This window comes from Theropithecus gelada, chromosome 11 (genome assembly GCF_003255815.1).
Source record: "Theropithecus gelada isolate Dixy chromosome 11, Tgel_1.0, whole genome shotgun sequence".
Lineage (NCBI taxonomy): Eukaryota > Metazoa > Chordata > Mammalia > Primates > Cercopithecidae > Theropithecus > Theropithecus gelada.
The window spans coordinates 35,528,499-35,543,466 of record NC_037679.1 but is presented as its reverse complement, the minus strand read 5'-3'; the positions used below and the strand labels follow the sequence as shown (position 1 = coordinate 35,543,466).

General features: G+C 38.3%; 1 protein-coding gene across 6 annotated transcripts in view; it reads left to right on the top strand.

Annotated features, from left to right (window-relative positions):
• Positions 1–14,968, top strand: part of OSBPL8 (oxysterol binding protein like 8) — a 222,126-nt gene that overhangs the window by 157,072 nt on the left and 50,086 nt on the right. For all 6 annotated transcript variants that reach the window (XM_025401400.1, XM_025401395.1, XM_025401401.1 and 3 more), the window contains one exon: positions 4,842–4,912. In XM_025401400.1, coding sequence (XP_025257185.1) covers positions 4,842–4,912 — 71 coding nt within the window. The remainder of the gene's footprint in view (positions 1–4,841; positions 4,913–14,968) is intronic.

Here is a 14,968-nt window from a genome sequence, read left to right as displayed (position 1 = left end):
TTGTACATCTGGTAGAATTCGGCTATGAATCAGTCTGGTCCTGGACTTTTTTTGGTTGGTAGGCTATTAATTATTGCCTCAATTTCAGAGCCTGTTATTGGTCTATTCAGGGATTCAGCATCTTCCTGGTTTAGTCTTGGGAGGGTGTATGTGTCCAGGAATTTATCCATTTCTTCTGGATTTTCTAGTTTATTTGCATAGAGGTGTTTATAGTATTCTCTGATGGTAGTTTGTATTTCTGTGGGGTGGGTGGTGATATCCCCTTATCATTTTTTATTGTATATATTTGATTCTTCTTTCTTTTCTTCTTTATTAGTCTTACTAGCGGTCTATCAATTTTGTTGATCTTTTCAAAAAACCAACTCCTGGATTCATTGATTTTTTGAAGGGTTTTTTGTGTCTCTATCTCCTTCAGTTCTGCTCTGATCTTAGTTATTTCTTGCCTTCTGCTAGCTTTTGAATGTGTTCGCTCTTGCTTCTCTAGTTCTTTTAATCATGATGCTAGGGTGTCAATTTTAGATCTTTCCTGCTTTCTCTTGTGGGCATTTAGTGCTATAAATTTCCCTCTACACACTGCTTTAAATGTGTCCCAGAGACTCTGGTATGTTGTGTCTTTGTTCTCATTTGTTTCAAAGAACATCTTTATTTCTGCCTTCATTTTGTTATGTACCCAGTAGTCATTCAGGAGCAGGTTGTTCAGTTTCCATGTAGTTGAGTGGTTTTGAGTGAGTTTCTTAATCCTGAATTCAAGTTTGATTGCACTGTGGTCTGAGAGACAGTTTGTTATAATTTCTGTTCTTGTACATTTGCTGAGGAGTGCTTTACTTCCAACTATGTGGTCAATTTTGGAATAAGTGCAGTTTGGTGCTGTGAAGAATGTATATTCTGTTGATTTGGGGTGGAGAGTTCTGTAGATGTCTATTAAGTCTGCCTGGTGCAGAGCTGAGTTCAATTCCTTGATATCCTTTTTAGCTTTCTGTCTCGTTGATCTGTCGAGTGTTGAAAATGGGGTGTTAAAGTCTCCCATTATTATTGTGTGGGAGTCTAAGTCTCTTTGTAAGTCTCTAAGGACTTGCTTTATGAATCTGGGTGCTCCTGTATTGGGTGCATATATATTTAGGATAGTTAGCTCTTCTTGTTGAATTGATCCCTTTACCATTATGTAATGGCCTTCTTTGTCTCTTTTGATCTTTGTTGGTTTAAAGTCTATTTTATCAGAGATTAGAATTACAACCCCTGCCTTTTTTTTGTTTTCCATTTGCTTGGTAGGTCTTCCTCTATCCCTTTATTTTTAGCCTATGTGTGTCTCTGCATGGCTAGATGCAGTCTCCTGAATACAGCACACTGATGGGTCCTTTTTTTTTTTTCTTTTCTTCTGTATGCTATTTATTTGTTTATTTTCTTATTTGTTATACTTTAAGTTCTAGGGTACACGTGCACAACGTGCAGGTTTGTTACATATGTATACATGTGCCATGTTGGTGTGCTGCACCCATTAACTTGTCATTTACATTAGGTGTATATCCTAATGCTGTCCGTTTCCCCCCTTTCCCCCACTCCATGACAGGCCCCGGTGTGTAATGTTCCCCTTCCTGTGTCCGAGTGTTCTCATTGTTCAATTCCCACCTATGAGTGAGAACATGCAGTGTTTGGTTTTTTGTCCTTGAGATAGTTTGCTGAAAGTGAGGGTTTCCAGCTGCATCCATGTCCCTACAAAGGACATGAAGTCATCCTTTTTTATGGCTGCGTAGTATTCCATGGTATATATGTGCCACATTTTCTTAATCCCGTCTATCGTTGATGGACATTTGGGTTGGTTCCAAGTCTTTGCTCTTGTGAATAGTGCCACAGTAAACATATGTGTGCATGTGTCTTTATAGCAGCATGATTTATAATCCTTTAGGTATACGCCCAGTAATGGGATGGCTGTGTCAAATGGTAATTCTAATTCTAGATCCACTGATGGGTCTTGACTGTTTATCCAATTTGCCAGTCTGTGTCTTTTAATTGGAGCATTTAGCCCCTTTACATTTAAGGTTAATATTGTTATGTGTGAATTTGATCCTGTCATTCTGGTTATTTTGCTCGTTAGTTGATGCAGTTTCTTCCTAGCATCAATGGTCTTTACAATTTGCCATGTTTTTGCAATGGCTGGTACCGGTTGTTCCTTTCCATGTTTAGTGCTTCCTTCAGGAGCTCTTGTAGGACAGGCCTGGTGGTGACAAAATCTCTCAGCATTTGCTTGTCTGTAAAGGATTTTATTTCTCCTTCACTATGAAGTTTAGTTTGGCTGGATACAAAATTCTGGGGTGAAAATTATTTTATTTAAGAATGTTGAAAATTGGCCCCCACTCTCTTCTGGCTTGTAGAGCTTCTGCTGAGAGATCCGCCGTTAATCTGATGGGCTTCCCTTTGTGGGTAACCCGACCTTTTTCTCTGGCTGCCCTTAACATTTTTTCCTTCATTTCAACTTTGGTGAATCTGACAATTATGTGTCTTGGAGTTGCTCTTCTCGAGGAGTATCTTTGTGGCGTTCTCTGTATTTCCTGAATTTGAATGTTGGCCTGTCTTGCTAGGTTGGGGAAGTTCTCCTGGATAACATCCTGCAGAGTGTTTTCCAACTTGGTTCCATTCTCCCTGTCACTTTCAGGTACACCAGTCAGACGTAGATTTGGTCTTTTCACATAGTCCCATATTTCTTGGAGACTTTGTTAGTTTCTTTTTACTCTTTTTTCTCTAAACTTCTCACTTCATTTCATTCATTTGATCTTCAGTCACTGATACCCTTTCTTGCAGTTAATTGAATTGGCCACTGAAGCTTGTGCATGCGTCACGTAATTCTCATGCCATGATTTTCAGCTCCATCAGGTCATTTAAGGACTTCTCTACACTGGTTATTCTAGTTAGCCATTTGTCTCATCTTTTTTTTCAAGGTTTTTACCTTCTTTGCGATGGGTGCAAACTTCCTCCCTTAGCTGGGAGAAGTTTGATCTTCTGAAGCCTTCGCCTCTCCACGCATCAAAGTCACTCTCCGTCCAGCTTTGTTTCATTGCTGGAGAGGAGCTGTGGACCTTTGGAGGGGGAGAGGTGCTCTGATTTTTAGAATTTTCAGCTTTTCAGCTCTGTTTTTTCCCCATCTTTGTGGTTTTATCTACCTTTGGTCTTTGGTGATGGTGACATACACATGGGATTTTGGTGTGGATGTCCTTTTTCCTTCTAACAGGACCCTTAGCTGCAGGTCTATTGGAGTTTGCTGGAGGTCCACTGCAGACGCTGTTTGCCTGGGTATCAGCAGTGGAGGCTGCACATCAGCGAATATTGCTGAACAGCACATGTTGCTGCCTGATCATTCCTCTGGAAGCTTTGTCTCAGAGGGGTACATGGCCGTGTGAGGTGTCAGTCTGCCCCTACTGGGGGGTGCCTCCCAGTTAGGCTGCTCGGGGGTCAGGGACCCACTTGAGGAGGCAGTCTGTCTGTTCTCAGATCTCAAACTCCGTCCTGGGAGAACCACTACTCTCTCCAAAGCTATCAGACAGGGACATTTAAGTCTGCAGAGGTTTCTGCTGCGCTTTGTTCGGTTATGCCCTGCCCCCAGAGGTGGAGTCTACAGAGGCAGGCAGGCAGGCTTCCTTGAGCTGCAGTGGGCTCCATCCAGTTTGAGCTTCCTGGCCGCTTTGTTTACCTACTCAAGCCTCAGCAGTGGCGGGCATCCCTCCCCCAGCCTCGCTGCCGCCTTGCAGTTCAATCTCAGACTGCTGTGCTAGCAATGAGCGAGGCTCTTTGGGCGTGGGACCCTCCGAGCCAGGCGCGAGATATAATCTCCTGGTGTGCTTTTTGCTTAGACAGTTGGAAAAGTGCAATATTAGGGTGGGAGTGACCCGATTTTTCAGGTGCTGTCTGTCACAGCTTCCCATGGCTAGGAAAGGGAATTCCCTTACTCCTTGTGCTTCCTGGGTGAGGTGATGCCTCACCCAGCTTTGGCTCACACTCGGTGGGCTGCACCCACTGTCCTGCACCCACTGTCCTGCACCCACTGTGCGACAAGCCCCAGTGAGATGAACCCGGTACCTCAGTTGGAAATGCAGAAATCACCCGTCTTCTGTGTCGCTCACGCTGGAAGCTGTAGACTGGAGCTGTTCCTATTCAGCCATCTTGGAAGCGCCTAGTTGTACCTTTATAATAGTAATTTGTTCATTGGTGTCGGCTTAGTGCTATATATTAAAGTGTTATGTGATTACAGGAGTATATGCATGTTTGTCCCAATGCACTCTTGTATTTTAGATTCATCCTTTTACAATAACAATAGAAAGTGATGATAATAAAAGTGAACATTAATGTATGCTGTGTGCAAAAACTCTGTGCTAAGTGCTTTGTATGTATCCTCATCTAATTCTCACCATACGCACATTATAAGATTTTTAAAAAGTCAATCCAGATTTATTTTCCCTAATCTTTTATCACCTCGTCTGAAATTGTTTTCCATTTTCACCAGAGGTATGAAAAGTATGTTGGGTTGGTTCCATTAGTTAGAATTCATTGCTGGAAACCAGCTCACTGGAATAAAAGCTCTATGAGGGCTGAATTTTTGCGAAGTTCTGCAGGAGCAAAGAAAACAGATATTTCACAATGTTGGTGGGTTCAGGGAAATACTTCATTGTTTCTAAGCCTTAATTCTAAAGGATTTTACTAGATATGACCCTTTAGAGATCTTTAATAGTTTAAAGCCGTATGTACAGGCTTCCTGAACTGATTTATATCAAATATAGTCTATACTTGAAAATGAATGACTTATTATACATGTTCAAAAATAGTAATACTGATATACTGACTTTTTTTTTCAGGTTTTGAAAGAGGAAAGGAAGATATTTCTCAAAATAAAGATGAATCTTCACTTTCTATGTCAAAGAGCAAGGTAAGCATATATAAGCAAATACATGATTATGACATTTCCCTAATATTTCAGATGAGGGAACTAACACTGAAATCCTATGAAGCTTTTATGTGATGTTTTTATGTTGATACATCTAAACCATGTAGTGTGTATTAAAAGAGTGAAGTTCCATTGGGGCTAATGTAAGTATTGTTGGTTACTTAGAAATACAGCTGATTGGTAACCAGTTTTCCTGTCAGAGTAATACTGTTTCTGGTATCTCTGCTATAGCAGCACTTCTCAAACTTGAGTCTGAGGATTGCATTCAGATATATTCTCAGGGTTTATGGCTTTAAAAAAAAAATTCTTAAGTGTTTTGAGTTCATTCAGATGACGATCAAAATAAATATATTTTACCAGTTAAAAGCCAGATCTTTGCAGTAGTAATTGTCTATGATTGACAGACATTTTCTTAGAATAAGACATAGTTTATGAATCAGTATTTCTCAAACTGGGAGACTTAGACACATTCTTAGGCCTGTTGAGCATTTTTTCTTTAAGAGTGCATATTCAGATTTGAGAAACACTATGTGATGCAGTAACCAGTTTCCCTGTGGGTTTGTAGTTCACTAGATTTTCTATAACTTGTGAGGGGATTTGACTTTCGACTTTTTTTCTGGTAAGATTTAGTAGCAGGAGGAGCTTTTATGTTTATGGGATCAAACTTCCATGACTGTAAGACAATTGTTTCTAAAGACTAAGTTCTCTGTTATTCTCAGCAGTTGGGCTTGCTCTTACAACTTACATCTTTTGGATACTTTTAAAGGATAACAGTTATCCATTGGTCTTAGGAACCAAAAACATTGGTGCAACTCCAAATAAAAGTAATAACCGTGTACACCTCCATTACCATAATAACCCTAACCTCTTTAATCCTCCTGATCATCATTACCTTTATCAACCCTAACAAAAAACACTTGTACCCAAATTATGTAAAAACAATTATTATATCTGCTTTTATTACTAGCCTCCTTCCACAACTCTATATATTTTCCTAGACCGAGAAATAATTATTTCAAACTGATATTGAATAACAGCCTAAACATTAGAACTAACACTAAGCTTCAAACTAGACTATTTTTCCATAATATTTATTCCAATTGCACTATTCATCACTTGATCTATTATAGAATTCTCATTATGATATATAAGCTCAGACCCAAACATTAAGCAATTTAAGTATCTACTTATTTTTCTCACCACTGTATTAATTCTAATTACTAACAACCTCTTCCAACTTTTTATTGGGTGGGAGGGTGTAGGAATTATATCCTTCCTACTAATTAGTTGATGGCACGCTCGAACAGACGCCAACACAGCGGCCATCCAAGCAATCCTATACAACCGCATGGGCGATATTGGCTTTATCCTAACCCTAACATGGTTTCTCCTACATTATAACTCATGGGACTTTCAACAAATATTCATCCTAGACTCCAATTTAAACTTTCTCCCACTGATAGGCCTTCTCTTAGCAGCAACAGGAAAATCAGCTCAACTTGGTCTCCATTCTTGACTCCCCTCCGCTATAGAAGGCCCAACCCCAGTTTCAGCTTTACTCCACTCCAGCACCATAGTCATAGCTATCCGCTTGCACCCCCTAATGGAAAACAACACGTTAATTCAAAGCTTTACACTATGCCTAGGGGCCATTACTACTCTATTCACAGCAATTTGTGCCCTAACACAAAACGATATCAAAAAAATCGTAGCCTTCTCCACCTCAAGTCAATTAGGCCTAATAATAGTCACTATTGGCATCAACAAACCATACTTAGCATTCCTACACATCTGCACCCATGCCTTCTTCAAAGCCATACTATTTATTTGCTCTGGGTCTATTATCCACAATCTAAACAATGAGCAAGACATTCGAAAAATTGGAGGATTATTTAAAATGATACCCCTTACCTCAACTTCCCTAACCATCGGTAACCTGGCACTCACAGGCATGCCTTTTCTCACAGGCTTCTACTCCAAAGACCTCATCATCAAAACCGCAAACACATCATATACCAACGCCTGAACCCTATCTATCACTCTCATTGCCACTTCCCTAACAAGCACCTACAGTACTTGAACTATTCTCCTCACCCTAACAGGACAACCTCGCTTCCCAACCTTAATCAACATTAACGAAAACACCCCCACCCTATTAAACGCAATCAAACAGCTCTCAATCGGCAGCCTACTCGCAGGATTTCTCATTACCAATAGCATCTCTCCCACCTCACCTCCCCAACTAACAATATCATCTCACCTAAAACTCTCAGCCCTGTACATAACCGCTCTAGGCTTCCTAGTAGCCTTGGATCTTACTCTTATAACCAATAAACTTAAAATGGATATCCCATCATACATATTTAAATTCTCTAACATACTAGGATATTTTCCCATTACAATTCATCGCACAGCTCCCTACCAAAACCTGCTTATAAGTCAAAACCCAGCTTCCCTTTTACTAGACTCAATCTGACTAGAAAAATCTATACCTAAAACAATCTCACACACCCATATTACCACCTGCATCCTCACAACCACTCAAAAAGGTATAATCAAATTTTATTTTCTCTCTTTCCTTATCCCTCTCACCCTAACCTTATTTCTAATAACGTAACCTGTTACCCCGAGCAATCTCAAATCACAATATACACACCAACAAACAATGTTCAACCAGTAACTACCACCAACCAACGCTCATAGTCATACAAAGCACCCACACCAATAGAATCCTCCCGAATTAACCCTGGCCCTTCTCCCTCAAAAATCACTCAACTCCCTATATTGTTAAAATTAACCACCACCACTAACCCATCAAAATCTAAAACTCATAAAATCAATCCTACCTCCATCTCTAACCCTACCAAAAGACTCCCCAGTATCTCAAACCCTGAACCCCATGCCTCAGGATACTCTTCAATAGCCATTGCCGTAGCGTAACCAAAAGCAACCATTATACCTCCCAAGTAATTTAAAAATACCATTAAACCCGTATAAGCTCCCCCATATCCTATTCTTGAGAGTGGTTGAGAAGATTGCACAATACATTTTTATGTAGGATTTTACACAAATATTATTCCCACTTTTCATGTATACATTACACAAAAGTTCATCTATCATATTAGTGTAAAGCACTTAGGCTAGAAGTTTAAAAGTACTTTGTATTTATATAACATATATGAGAAATGCCTGGATCACCAATGGGAGAAAAGATTTCTTTCCCCATTGCAAGGTTCATGGCTGAGATCCCATAACAAAAGAAAGATGAACAAGAGAAAAGCATACATATGTGTTTAATATAAGTTCTGTGTGACACAGGAGCTTTCAGAAATGAAGACCCAAAAGAACAGGGAAATCTGTGTATTTTTATACTTTGGTTTGATGAAGAGCAGACAGTCACAGAAGTATGATTGGACAAAGGTTGGGGGGTATTATATGATGCTAATACACTGAGGGGAATTTAGCAAGGCCTGTTTGTTCAGCTTCTTCTTGGTATCTCTGTGTCTTTGGGTTCTTTCTTCTAAGGATAGGTAGAGCACCTGCTTCAGGGGAAGGTCAGAGAAGTATATTGTGGCCTGCTTTAGAGCAGAAAGGCAGAAGGTCAGAGAGTGACCTTTCTGCTTTTCAAGTTTTCTCAGTTTCCTTTAGCTTAAAAGAGTCAGTATGCCCCTGTATTTTGTATTTATACTGACTTAAAAGAGTCAGTATGCCCCTGTATTTTGTATTTATACTGACTTAAAAGAGTCAGTATGCCCCTGTGAGTTTTGAGCTCTGTCAATCATTTTACATGATCTCTATTATTAAAGAAAGTAGGAAATAATTTATCTTAGGTCTGCCACAGCTAGAAATATAATGAGATTTATAGAGTTTTTTTTTAAAAGACCTATTTTCAAGCAATTAATACCAGAATTGGTGAATACATGGTATAATGGTATTCCTACTCCAAAGCCTAAACACCTAAACACACAGATCTACATACCACAGCTACCTATTTGCCATCTATATGTACCCTTTAATGGGGGAGGCCTGAAAAGGAACTTTGCATACTTTAAATGAAGCTGTGTGCCTTAATTGGGGGGACAAAAAAAAAAAAAAACCTCAAGCTTTACAACTATGCTTTGGGTACAGTAGCATCTAATCATATGTGTATCTTTAAATTAATTAAAATTAAATAAAATTAGAAATTTAGCTCCTCAATTACACTAGTCACACCTCAAATGCTCAGTAACCACATATGGCTAGTAGCTGCCACACTGGACAGCTCAGATATAAGACATCTGGCATTTAGAAAGTTCTACTGGGCAGCGCTGCTTTAAAATGAAAAGAGTCAATTTGAATCTTGACTCTCCTATTACCTATAAATTTTTAGCTGTTAGTTTCAATGTTATTAATAGCTACTTTTTTTTTTCGAGACAGAGTCTCTCTCTGTCACCCAGACTGGAGTACAGTGACACGATCTTGGCTCACTGCAAGCTCCACCTCCCAGGTTCATGCCATTCTCCTTCCTCAGCCTCCCGAGTAGCTGGGACTATAGGAGCCCGCCACCAGAGCTGGCTAATTTTTTTGTATTTTTAGTAGAGACGGGGTTTCACCGTGTTAGCCAGGATGGTCTCTATCTCCTGACCTCGTGATCCGCCCATCTCGGCCTCCCAAAGTGCTGGGATTACAGGCCTGAGCCACTGAGCCCGGCCATTAATAGCTAATATTTTTGTTTTTTTAAAGAGTTGAAGGCCTCACTATATTGCCTAAGCTGGATTCGAACTCCTAGGCTCAATCAGTCCTCCCACCTCAACCTCCCAAGTAACTGGGACTGCAGGCACATGCCACCATGCCCAACTTAATAACTACTTTTTGTTGAGAGTTTACTTGGGCCATTTTAACATTCATAACAATACTAGAAGACAGGTATTGTTGGCTCCATTTTATGAATGAACAAACTGAGGCTCAGACAAATTAATTCCCCAAGACTCAAAATAGGAAGTCTTAAAACTAGAGTTCACAGTGGCTTCAGTTTTCTTTTTTGTTCGGGGGAGGTAAGATCTACCTCCCAGATTGTGGTAGCAGAAAGTACCTGACAAAGTAGCTGGTTAACAATAGAGAGTTAAGAAGATATTTTCTTATGAATAAAGCATTAGAGTGAATGAATGGGATTCTTAACATAACTATTTGGTATATAAGTAAAATTATACTCATCATATTATTTTCCAAGAGCTGAAACTTACTGATTTTCTCATAATTTAGATTTAATCTTAGTTTATTCTGTTAGCTTAAGATGTCTGTAGTTGCTCCTTTGTCTTCAAATATTTTAACATGCGGCCAGGCACAGTGTTTCATGCCTGTAATCTGAGCACTTAGGGAGGCTGAGATGGGAAGATTGCTTGAGCTCAGGGGTTTAAGAACAGCCTGGACATGATAAAACCCTATCTCTACAAAAAATACAAAAATTAGCCAGGTGTAGTGACACATGCCACATGCCTGTTGTCCCAGCTACCTGGGGGGCTAAGGCAGGAGATGCTTGAGCCCAGGAGGTTGACACTGCAAGTGAGCTGTGTTTGTGCCACTGCACTCTGGCCTGAGAGACGAAGTGAGACCTTATCTCAAATGTATAAATTTGTATATATGTATGAGCATGCAACCAACTCTCTTGTTTTTCAGAACAGTGTAAAATTTTACATTTATCATTAAACCTCATACTTGTGGAATTCTGAAGATTTTTATTCTTACCTGAGTAATTTTGGAAAACAAGATTTGTTATTCCTTTCATGATTGAGTTGTGTAACTGAGAACATCAAACAATTTTAACTTTTCCCAACTTGATGCAAAAAATATGAATACTCTCATTTTGGTCACAGGATTTTAGGTTAAATGTCATTTCTTAAAATTCTTAATTGAGCCTGATTAACACAATGAAATACACCTGCCTCATCCCGAGACATTATTTAAAAATAAAGGAGCTGGGCACAGTGGCTTTTGCCTGTAATCCCAGCACTTTGGGAGGCTGAGGTGGGAGGATTGCGTGAGCCCAGGAGTTTGAGACCAGCCTGGGCAACCTAGCGAGACCTTGACTCGCTACTCGGGAAACTAAGGTGGGAGGATCACTTGAGCCCAGGAGTTGGAGGCTTCAGTGAGCTGTGATCATACCACTGCCCTCCAGGCTGAGTGACAGAGTGAGACCTGTCTCAAGAAATAAAATAAGGCAATTCCTCTTTCTCATGCACCTTTTCCTAGGCTTTTTCATTGTATGAATAAGTGAATTGGAAAAGTTGGTTAATCAGATTATCCCAAAGAAAGTAGCATTTTAAAATGAATTTTTAATTATCCATCTCAACAAAAGGAATTACAACATAACTAATGTGTCTAGTGGGATAAAAGGAATTCTGTTAAAAGGATAAGGGGTTTTTGAGCTCACATCTCTTGATTCTTCAACCATTTAACTACTTGCCTTGTAGGTTTGCTGAATCTGTTACTTGCTTTAAAATATACATTTAAAAAAATAAAAATAAAAATAAAAATAAAAATAAAATAAAATAAAATAAAATATACATTTACCTGGACGGTTAACAAACGTTTCTAAACCAAAATGTCTGATGTGATCACAGTAACTTATCATTATCCTTGTTTTTCCTTATATCTGTAGCATTATATAATTTTCAAAGCAAATTGCAAAGTATTTTCATAAATAAATGTCCCATTATTTAAATCTCTAAAGGTCAGATTTTTGATAGCACTTGCAATCTGAGATATAGTCATAAACCTGAAACAATATATTACCAAGTACTAAGTTAAACACTTTAAGTATCATTTAACCCTCAAAGCAACCCTATAAATTAGTAGTAGTATCTTCATTTTACAGATGAGGAAACTAAGACTGACAGATGAAATTAACTTCTCAAAGTCACAGAGCCTATAAGGGGACAGCAGTTAAAGGGGAAAAGAGAGAAGAAAAAGAGAAGGAAAGAAATAAAAAATATAACATGCTAAGCATTCTAATGCCATTTAACAAAGAGGCAAGCAGTAATATACATTAAACTTGCCTATCTTGATGGTCATCCTTAAGAGAGTGGTTAATAAAGTTTATGAAGGAAGGGAAACTTAGTTTAGTAAAATGTCCCCAGCAAAAAAATCATTTACATTTTTGGCATTTGAAAGGTGTTTTGATTTAAAAAACTGAGGTAGTAATGTAGAAAAGACTGGAACGTGGTCATTCCTTTTTGTATTTCAGAACTAGACTGCACGTTATGTCAGAGATTCCTTGAGGTATGTGAGTTAAAGATTCCTTGAGGTCGGTTTATCAAGCTCATGTGACACCCTTCTGGCCTGCTGGTCCCTATGTACAGTAATCTTTTAGGAATAACCAAGCTAGAGCTTAATTGTTAGGGAAACAAATTTGATTTTTTTTAAGACAAGGTCTCACTTTATCATCCGGACTGGAGTGTAGTGGTGCAGTCACTGCTCACTGCAGCCTGAAACTCCTAGGCTCGGGTGATTCTCCTGCCTCAACCTCCCGAATACCTGGGACTACAGGGACATGCCACTATGCCTAGCTAATTTTTGTGTTTTTCATAGAGATGGTGTCTCACCATGTTGCCCAGGCTGGTCTTGAACTCCTGGGCTCAAGCAGTCCTCCTGCCTTAGCCTCCCAAAGTGCAGGGATTGCCAGCATGAGTCACCACGCCCGGCCACAGATTTCTTCTTGTTCGTAAAGATAGATCTTAACTTTAAGATACCATATGAACAGTTTTAAAAGATGAGAAATTAATATAGTGAGATAAGTAAGAACATGAAGCTGGGAATTAGATGAGGGTACAAATCCCAGCTCATCCACTTTGTAGCTTTGCGACTTTGGAAAGATATGTAATCTGTTAGTTTTAGTGTCTTCATTAGTAAAAGAGGGATACAACTCTATCTCTTAAGTCTGCTTTGAGTATGTAAATGTTTAACATATACAGTTGATCCTTGAACAACATGGAGGTTAGGGGCACTGACGCTCCACTCCCCTGTGCATATAAAAATCTGCATATAACTTTTGACTCCCTAAAAACTTAACTACTGTAATTGTGTACTGTTGACCAGAAGCCTTACTGATAACAGTCAATTAACACTTATTTTGTATATGTATTGTATACTGTATTCTTACAATAAAGTAAGCTAGAGGAAAGAATATGTTATTTTAAAAAAATCATAAGGAAGAGAAAATGTATTTACTATTTATTAAGTGGAAGTGGATCATCAGAAAGGTCTGTCTTTGTTATCTTCACATTGAGTAGGCTAAGGAGGAAGAGGAAGAGTTAGTCTTGCTGTTTCAGGTAGCAGAGGCAGAAGAGGTGGAGGAGGTGGTAGGGGAAGCAAGAAAGGCAGGTACACTCAGTGTAACTTTTGTAGAAAAAAAATCTGCCTATAACTGGACCTACGCAGTTCAAACTGTGTTGTTCAAGAGTTAACTGTACTTGGTAAATAGTAAACAACCATGAATATTCATTAACTTTTAAGGTAATACTATTAACATTTTTTGTTTAATAGTTTTTAAAAAGTACACTACTGTAAACATTATCCTATTAAGTTGTGGGAAATAGAATCTCCTAATAATTTTAAGCCATCATATTCCTCTGACAATAGCCATGCCATTTTGTGTTCCCAGGGCCAAGGAGAAGACAGAAACCTGTTTGGCTTGAGGAATGTTATGAAATTGTTTTGGTATCACAATATATGCCATCATCATTGGAGTAATTAATGTGATGTTTCAACTCCAGTTCTTAAAGGAGTAACTTTCCCAAAAGTTTAACTAGGTTGATTTCTACATTGAAAATTGTTTGCATTTCCCTTCTGGTTCAGCCAGTTAATACCATCACCTTAATAGCCCATATTTCATACCAAGTAGCAGAAGTGTTTTTAGGAGAGATGAGAGAAATGAGCTGCAAGTACCTATTTTATTTTCATTTTATTAATTCATTAGATATTTACTGAGTTCTTTCTTTTCTTTGGGTGATACACACTGGGTATCGTTGACAAATAAATGTGTTATCTGTTCTTATTAATCTAAAAATTGAGGGAATTATATACAAAGGTGTGTATCCTTGATGATATCTAGTAATATTATGCACATCTGGCCGCTCAACATTTGAAAGCCACCATTTGGATCAGGTTCTGCATACTTTCTTGGCACTACTTAGGAGTACTGCTAAGAACTTTAAGTGCCTTCTGCTATGTCTAACAATAGTTAAAAATAAAACTTCTGGACGTTGAAGGAGTATGTTTAATTTTGTTTTTCCAAAACAAATAGAGCTTTTAAGTTTTGTGCTTTTCTACTCTGGTGAACCTATGTGGTCTCTTTAAACAAGCATTGCATTAGGAAACCTGGGTTCTGATCTCTGCTTAGTGATTGTTAGTTTGGAAAATCAACCTTCCTGAGCCTCCGTTTCATGATTTGTAAAATGGAGATAAAACAATCTGTTGTGCCTATTTTTCAAGATTCTTGTGAAGATTAAATAAAAATGTGAAGTATAAACTGAAAGTCTGGAAAGAAATTTAAGACATGAATAATTTAGTGAGGAAATCCCACTCACTTGATAGGTAGAAAGTAGTAGATCCTAGAAATATTGGTGTTTACACACTGTACAGATTAGATAGAGTGACTTAATACTGGTTTCTAAAAGTGTTTGTATTTCTTCCTATTGAAGGAGGAGTAGAAGCAGGGCAATATGTGCATCAGCTTGTTAGAATTTGTGTCTTTTTTTTTTTTTAGAATATTTCAACTGTTAAAAGATAACATTACTTTGGCTACTTTTGTCCTAGGAATAAATAATTATATATGTTCTTAGAAATACTCTTTAAAGAAATGTAGAATCTACAAATGATCTTACTTAACTTCACATTGTAGGTTTGTATACTGATTAGTTTTAACTTTTTTATATTTATGGATTTAACATGGATTCATTTTTAAAGACATACTATATAGGGAAAAATTCTATTTGAAAATTGACATTTGCTTAAATCATAGCAATAAATGAGAAAGATGTCACATAGTTTTAACATTAATTT